Here is a 9,380-nt window from a genome sequence, read left to right as displayed (position 1 = left end):
TACCAACTGTTTTCGTTTTGTAATGACAAACCAAAGTACAACTGCCCCAAGTTTTGAAAAATATTTAGGAATAGGAAAATAGCGTGCTTTGTGTGTGGCCGGCCATACCATGATGCCGTGGTGTGGCCGCTTGTTAAAGAACAAAATAACCCCTTATAACACTGACCAAATTACTTCTATAAGGCCCTGTTCTTTTGAGCTTTCAGGCAGTGCAGGACAGAATAGAGCAGAGCAGATTTCAGCAGAGCACGGTTAAACTTTCACACACTGCAGAGCAGAGCAGAACAGAGCAAAGCAGATTTCAGCAGAGCAGGACAGAGCAGAGCAGAGCAACTCTAAAGAACAGGGCCTAACACTAACGAAATAACCCCTGTAACACTAATGAAGTAACTCTCATAATGGTAGGCTAGGCTGGTAGCCATATTTAAGTATTTTTTTTTGTTTTCACAGGAGAATGTGTTAGGAACATGTTTATTAGGGAATGTCAATCAATGTAAAAAAAAAATTAAACTATGGGGCAATTTTCCAACCAATTAGATTCAGGACTGCACACAAGCCCATTAAAAATTTAGAAAAATAGGCCCATTGGGATAGGTGCCTACTGCAACAAGCTGCAGAAATTGACTCAAACATTGGTTACCACGTGAATCTTAAATTAAAGTTTTTTTTATTTAAAAAAAAAAGAAAAAGAAAAAGAAACGCAGCGCACGTGGGTGGGTGTAAGTGCAAAAATGGGCCAAAAAAAGACCCGACAAAAATCCAACATGAGAAGTGATTTTGTCAGAAACTTAGATAATGACATTATACAGAATACTGCCCTTTTTTTTTTTTTTTTTTTTTTTTTTTGGGTGAAAGAAGAAAAAGGATGAATTCAGCTATGATATCCTATATTCTTTTTTTACTGTATCTGTAAATATGCATGTTGTGTTTCTCCCAATGGCCCAATGTAGTACGAATAAATTTTAGCTTTTGTTATGAAATGAATACACATACATGTATGTGCCCATATATTGTATCTTTTCAGTTACTTCATTGATGGCCTTCCACCTTTGCCTTGGGATCGTTATTACCTTCTCTCCTTATATTACGCAAGGGCACTTTGTATCCATGAGTTGTGTAATCTCCGTCTTATGATCTCTTCATTTTTAAATACTTGTAATAATTCGAGTGATACATTTGTCAATATTGATGTAATTTGTATGTATGGAGTATTATGCATGATTTCATGGGTAATTCAATGATACATTTGCCTAGATTGAACTAGAAAAATAAAGCTAAGTTTAGGGCCTATTCACATTTACTTAATTTCAGCTCCAATTAGTTCAGCTCCAATCAGTTCAGTTCATTTTAGTTCAACTTCTAATTTCCTTCTCTCATAAAATATTCATTTCAGTTCAGTTCAGCTCCAATTAGTTCAGTTCAGTTCAGTTCAGTAAATGTGAACATGCCCTTAGTTTGGCTCGAGCTATAGGTCATTTTTTTCTTATTAAGCGCTTAGCTTGAACAAACTAATACTTGACTCTAATAGACTTAATTCCTTGACATCCCTAGCTAATTATGTTCATAATAAATAAAGAAAAATTATGGCGAATTATATTAGCAAAGGGTGTACCGATTTCAAGCTTTTGCAGGCCAATTAAAACATTATCATAAACCAAGCACCATGATCTTAGCTAGTGTGTGAAAATGAGAAGCCGTCGTTATCCGAACATATTTGAGACATACCACTTTGGGAATACTTAAACCTAAGTATTCATCATTGAAAGTAATTACTTTCTCTCATAGAGTTTAAATTAGCCATTAATAAGCGCTAAACTCTCACATGCTACTTAATTACTCTCTTTAATAAGCATGCACACTATAAAATTAATAAATAAACAAGCTCATTATTAGTTATGTGGTCAAAAAATATTTATTTGTTAGTTCTTAGGGTTTAGCTGTATATACCTTATGAAATGATTGTTGTAGATGCAACATTTGTCAAAAGAAACTGCATATTATATATACATACTAACAAAAGAAAGTGCTTAGCTATGAATTATGATAATTAGCTTGGAGACTTGTTTAATGGTGTAAATTTTATAGCTTGGGCTATAATTTATGCAAGATTAATTAAGAAATTAATTAATTATAATGTTAACATAATCTAGCATGGTGTAGATAAAATGATAACTAGCTTGTGCTTCGCATGTCTTATAAGACAATCTAAAGATGAGAAACATGAGATCGAGTTTATTCACACTTATTGCCACCAAGGCCAAATTGTTGCCATCACTTACAAGTACGTAGATGCTCTTGATCGCATCTAATAATAATTGCTATACATTATAATGATAATTCACATGTACTTGTATACATTTTGATCATTCTCATACATTGAACTTTTTCCAAGGGGCTAGATACAATGTCATTTTCAGTTATTAGTTGGGAGTTTATTGAGGTTTGGCATAGCAATTTTGTTATTATGTTAATGAAGTCCAAATATTAGATATACATAATCCTTATATCTTTGACCATCGTATTTAACAGTGACAAATAGTATAAACTATAGGAAATTGCTTGATTTGCTTTTATAAGTTGAATCTTAATTTGTCTTACATAACTATGACAAGCGTTACAAATCTTATTTTATAAGAACGTACGTACACTAAAACTATACTTTATCATGTGCGAAAGAAAGTACATATCTAGGTAGTGGGAAAAAATGCAATATATTCTCAATTACTTATGACTCGTCTACACAACATATATAATTAATTTAGACATTATTAAGATATACTCGTATGGTATATATATAATACAAGTATTTATTAAATTAAAATGTGTTCATAACTTCATATTATCAAGTATCCGCAAGACCGCAAAAACGTAACATGATAAAGACATAAAAAATATACTCGCTCTGCAAATGTAAAAGAAAATGACATTTATAAATCATATATGTCATTTTATATAGACAATTAAAAAGAGCGTTAAACTTTAAATTTCATGATTTTTTAAGATTTCGAATTTCACACTAGTTAATAATTAACAAGGTAAACAATTTTACAATTTTTTCACTAATAACTTTTCATGATTAAAAAGGTAAAATATATTGTCCCTGCTCAATTTCTGGGGCGTACATAAATATATAAGTAGTTGATTATTCCAAATTTCTTTGTTTCCGTTAGCATTGGCTTTTGAATGATGAAATGTCAATTCTCCAAATAGTATGTTGAGAAACATGGCTCCTGTGTCTCCTTTTATGTTCTTCAAATAATGCTCAACACTTTATGATCCATATTGAATGATGCAAAGTTTGGGTTAAATCACTTTCTCTTCTTTTCTTTGTATCTGTTAAATTTAACACCCCTTAGATAAGTCACATTTTTAAAAGTAAGCAATTAGAATAAAAGAATTTGCTTATTTTCTTTACCTAATTTCGGCAATATTATGGAATTTTAACATAGACTCATTTTTCTTCACCTTATGCTTGTTACTTGCTTATACAAGTATAGGTATTACAACAACATAAAATAATAAATTTTAATAAGGTAAGTTCAAACAAATTTAGAAGATAAGTTCAACTCATTTTTCTTCGTATAACATTCTACACTCGCTCCCGGCCTTGCAATATATATACTTTCTCTTTTCTTTTTCACTTAGACTTGTTTCTTATATCACGTTTGTCAATGCAAAACTTCAACGTTCAATAATTTTAATTTTCCATAAATAAAAATTATACAAGTTTACGTTATATATTATGATATTACTTGTTGTAACGAATTTAAAAAGATCTCACATGGATATGTTTTTCCTTACATACTCCCTTCATTCTTAAATACTTGCTCCATTTCTATTTTTTGCACTTATTCATTTATCTGACTTTATATTTGTGATTTATACATAAGAAAAAATATAGTCTTGTGGCTGAGTATTTGTTGGAATCGTTGCAATGAATAAATTATTAATTTTCAATTGTTAGAATTTACACTTATTAATAATTAATATTGCATTGGCATACGTGCAAATGAAGAAATGAAGCAAGTACTCCAATTGTTAGAATTTGCAAGGAGAAATGGAGCAAGTACTCCAATTTTAAAATGAAGGGAGTATTATTCACAAAAGACGGTTAAAGGAGGAGTGGTGAATAGTGTAAAAGTCAAAACGGGTTAGTAAAAAATAACGGAGAGAGTATGTAGTGAAGCAATCATAATTTTCGAAGGTAATAAAATGTGTAGTATCGAGTATTGACATTTACCAATTTATACAGATAAACGCTATGAATAATAAATTTTTATATAATTCAAGTACAACTTATCAATCATTTTACCTCATATTAGGTACTTATATTTATCAACGATAATTTAAATTAATGAAAGTTTGACTTAAAATACATGTGTGTCTAACTAATGATAGGGAAGGAGTTCACATTGATTTAGCTAGCTGAAGGAGAATGTCCATGAATTAGCTATATGTAGTTATCAACTATTCCGTACAAATGCTATTGCTTTAAAAATGTAATAGAAACTTGGAACAACAAATTCATCAAACTAATAATACTGTGTACATTCCTCTCCTTCATATACACAAGAGAAGGTTTTGCGTAGAACGGACTCACATGACTCCAATTTATAATGCACACATTCATCCCCCCACTCGCATGAAAATCGATAATACTACCTCCGTTTCTTTTTAGTTGACACGTATTCCTTTTAGGAAGTTTTTTTTAGTTAACACGTTTCCTTTTGGGGTAAATTTTTTACCTTGCATTTACAAGCTACCCCACTTGTTTTTTCATTCTCTCTTACTCTCTCTCATCTCCTTGATATATGTGTCTAAATCAAACGCGTCAACTAAATAGAAATGGAGGAAGTATTGTCTTATTCCTGACTAAAATTATCTTAATCCTGACTAAAATAGTCTTATTTCTAATAAAATTTATCTTATTCTTGACTAAAATAATCTTATTCCTGATAAAAATTATCTCAAATCATACGCCCACATCAAGTTCTTGAGCAGCAACAACCATTCTTCCACATATACCCTTGGAGGATTGATTGATTTTGATGCTCTCTCTACATCAAGCAACTATCATGAAGATACAATTTCCAGCAAAGAATTCTCGCAATCCCATTAAGATCGGAAACATCGCTAGAAGAAGTGAAGAAGATGATGGAAGAGATGGACAAAGACGACAACGAAATTATCTAAGTTTCATGCAAGATTTGGGGGAAATAAAAAAGAAGACAGAGAAAGAAGTGGAGAAGAAGATCCGGTCATTCTCCAGATCATCTTCATCGCCGGCAAGTTGGGAGGTGGAGTAGAGGAGGCGGAGAGTGGTGGAGGATCTGGCCACCATTGATGGGCGGGAGGAGAGAGAAAGGGGAAGAAGGAAAATGAAGATGGTGGATTTACGTGAGTTCGTATCACCCAAAACTTTAACCATAAACAATCATGTAATCGACAAAATAAATGTGGCCTAAATTATTTAATAATCTTAAAATAAAATTAACTTAACAATACGCATTCAAATATAATATATAATAGCTAAAAATAAAAGATATTGTAGCTACTTATTCAACAATGTCCATTCATCGATTTTGTTGGCGGTTTTGATAAATTTTATTGGCGGTGTTTAACAAATTCTTGTAAAACTATCCAGGATTGATTAGGGAAACATCCCTACGAACCCTACTCCCTACTATATATATGTGATCGATATTCTATATCCAAGCTAGGTAATTTTGAGCTGAGAAGCCAAGTGTCATCTAAATGAGTAATTACATTGTCAGTGAATGATTAGTTCACTCATTATATATTAATAAAACTAAAAAGACAAATAGAAATAACGTAAATTAATGAGGTGATATATTCTTCAAAGCTACCTATAAGATCAATTTCCCTTTGTTTAATACTTTGTTAATTAATTCATGGCATAGTGCTAATTATATATCTTGTGGTAATGGTAGTTAGTAAAACATTGTCAATGCAAATGCCAGCTCAAATGATCTTCATCCTTTAATCATATCATTTTAATTTTAATTAAGTTTATACCAACTAACTATGAGCCTTCCTTGTCATTTTCTGTCTTTTTTCCATCACAACAACCAATTATTTTAATTCTTCTCCCCTTAATTAATGAATTAAACAAACAAAAATTCTCTCTAGAATGTACAGTGTATATAATAATAATGCTTCACTAATACAAAGACATGCATGTACGTTGTTGTATATAATTATGAACCAACGTATTAAACCGTAGATAACGCTATTTCTACATGCGCCAACGCAGCAATATCAAAATAGAATTTGCTACTTTGAACCAATTAGTATGTATAAATAATTAATTAATTATGGCATTATCTCAATTGTTCGTTATTAACATGTGACTTAGCTTAAAATCAATCAATCTTTTTGAGCATTTTGTTCCATTTTCAAACTTAATAATTTGTGACTTTGTGAGAAGTCGTGTTTAGAAGATAACTAGTGGACTATGTTAACACTTTTATTAGTTTGTTAATATAGTGAGTTCGACTGTTTGAGCACTATTTCATTTGAATAATAGAGACTTAACAATGCACGTCAAATGAATTAATTAACCTTATATACGTAGTATTAATGTTAAGTAATGATTTTATTATTATTTGCAAAAATAACCAAAATAACTAACTTTTCTTAATTAATACAGTGTCTAATTTAAATTAAAGTATTACGGGTAACTTTATATAGAGACTCTAATATCGTTCAACAACATTTACAATAATTCATCACGTCCTGGTAATGATAATTATTTAACAACTTTTCAAACTATTTGTACATAAAATGTTCTTCTTTTACATATGGACAATACTTTTAGTCAAATTTCCTAAATTTTTCTGTCAAACATAATCAACGGCTTTTGCCTCCAATCAACAGGAAGAGGTTGGGGAGCTCCCAAATTCCAAACTTGACCAAAGGTGGAGAGGCGTCTCATCTTACCACGTCACATCAATTTTTATTTTAATCATTTTTAATTTTTTTAAAAAATAAAAATAATTAATTTTTTTTTAAAAGAAAAACCCATTTATCAGTAGTTCTATTTGCTAGTTCCAAATTTGCAAGATTCTTTATCCTCCCAACTTCTTCCCTCTAACTTTACAATGACAAACTGGCACTAACAAGAACTAAATTCCTCCCTTCTTAACATGCACGCGCATGCTCTTCTTTTTTAAAGCATCACAATTTTTATTTTCATTCTCTCTCTTATAATTTTGTTCTTCTTCACTTAAACCATATTTCTAACCCACAAAAATCATAAACACCTTTTGTCTTCTTTTTCTAAATTCCCTACTCTTTGATTTTGTTTTTGTTTCTTTTAGCGACAGAAGAAACAAATTACATGAAACTACATATATATTCCCAAAATGTATAATTGGGAGAAATCCAGGTCCAAATCCAAATCCAAGCCTAAGTATGGTCATGAATATGATGATCCCCATACCCCAACATTATCATCCTCTTTTTTAAACAAATTCAATAAACCCCCCAAATCCCACCACTCAAAAACCTCGCAAAATCTTGTATCAGACGGTCTCAACCCTGTACCTTCCAACAAAACTCACTTAGAACAAACTACGAGCACAAAAACCAGAGGATCACCAACAGCAAGACCACGACCTACAACATTAGAAGATGAGAAAATGTCGAGTCTCAGAAGGGCGTGTTTGGTGGAGAAATGGATGGAGAAGAAAGTAAATGACAAAGTCATTACTCGAGGAGTAGAGAAAAAATCAAACTCTAGATCATCATCATCTACGACTCTGCTCGAAGAATTCGACTTACAAGATGCTTTGTTTTTCAGTAGTACAACGACTACTACTACATCAACTTCATCTTCTCCATCAGAAACAGAGTTTCCTGATTATCCTGCTCCGAAGCAAAAGGATAGAGCTAATTGCTTTGCTCCTCCAAGGCCGAAACCAATCAAAACTCACTCAATCGAGTCTAAGTATCTTAAACAACTCGACAACAACAAAGTTGTAGATAATGAAGATTTAACAATGAGTTCCAGTACAACAAGATCAAGAGCAGCTCATTTTTACTCAAACTTGAAGAATTTAAAGCAGCCGATTTCACCAGGGTTGAGACTAACCAATTTCATGAATTCATTATTCGCAAAAGAAGGTAAAAACTCCAGGAAAAAGGGTAATAACAGCATAGCTTCTACAAAACAAGGTAACACGAAAGATGATACTCGTTCCTACTCGTATGCCTATTCATCTTGCTCGTCTGCATCATCGTTTTCGCGTTCGTGTATGACCAAGAACAAGAAGGTACAAGATGAAGGAGTTAAAAGGACAGTAAGATTTTGTCCTGTAAGTGTAATTGTAGACGATGAATCTCAACCTTGTGGGTATAAATCTTTGCGAGAAGAAAAAGGAGATCGTTTGTTAAACTCGAAATTTGGAAGATCTTTGTCAAAAAGTTATGAAGAATTAAGGAAATTTAATGGGTTGGAGAAAGAAAGTGATAAATTGCAACAACAAAAGAAACTTGAAGAAGTTGCTTTGGATTTATTAAGTGGTTATTGGGATAATAGATTGAGTAAATCCCATGATTTGTGTAGTAAAGAGAAGATTAATGAGGGTAATTATGGAGTTAATCGCGGCGTAAATTATGATCAACATGATGATGATGAAGAAGAGGATGATGGGTTTAGTTGTTCTAGTTCAGATTTATTTGAGTTAGATCATCTTTCATTAATTGGGAATGAACTCCCTGTTTATGAGACTACTCAATTTGATAACTAATTAAGATTATGTAGTGTTTTTTGTTTTTTTGTTTTTTTTTTTTTTGGAATAATTATTTTAGTGAAAAAAAAGGAGACAAAAATAATTCAAGTATAGGAGTTTATTTATCTTTTTTGACATTGTGTTAGCCTTTTTTAATTTTAATTTTATGGTAGAAAAAAAATTCACTAACGTACTTGTAAATGTGACCTAATCATACTTTAATTTGTTGAAGGGAATGACAAGACATCATTTTAGTGATGAAAGTGCAAATTGTAAATTAAGTTATGTGTAAGTCAAATGTTGAAATGATTTGCACATTTCTTTGAATGATTTCTTGCTTTCTACCATCATTAAGTAATATAGTTTCCAATGTTTGGACACAAGAATAATTCTCTTCGCTTTGGTCTATATATTTGTATTATTTTACTTCCACAAGTAATAGTGCAATGTTTTTTAAACTAGCAAACCATTCATATATATTACTATTTACTCGTACTATTTAAATGACAGATATTTTGAATGAAAAAAGGTTTAGTGGTTGAAAAATATGGAGCATATACCGATATGTCATAACATTCTCATAACTTATTTCATGAAATTCTATTCTACGTATATCTATATTAAATT

General features: G+C 31.3%; 1 protein-coding gene across 1 annotated transcript; it reads left to right on the top strand.

The window, feature by feature from the left end:
- Positions 1-7,090: 7,090 nt before the first annotated feature.
- LOC145556316 (protein BIG GRAIN 1-like B) lies at positions 7,091-9,123 on the top strand. The gene has a single exon (XM_081617967.1). The coding sequence runs from the start codon at positions 7,386-7,388 to the stop codon at positions 8,769-8,771; it is 1,386 nt and encodes a 461-aa protein (XP_081474093.1). The 5' UTR covers positions 7,091-7,385; the 3' UTR covers positions 8,772-9,123.
- The last annotated feature ends 257 nt before the right edge of the window (positions 9,124-9,380 follow it).

The sequence above is a fragment of the Chenopodium album genome, chromosome 8 (assembly GCF_948465745.1).
Source record: "Chenopodium album chromosome 8, dcCheAlbu1.1, whole genome shotgun sequence".
Taxonomy (NCBI): domain Eukaryota; kingdom Viridiplantae; phylum Streptophyta; class Magnoliopsida; order Caryophyllales; family Amaranthaceae; genus Chenopodium; species Chenopodium album.
Note: the sequence above shows the minus strand (reverse complement) of the source record. Positions and strands in the feature narration are given on the sequence as shown.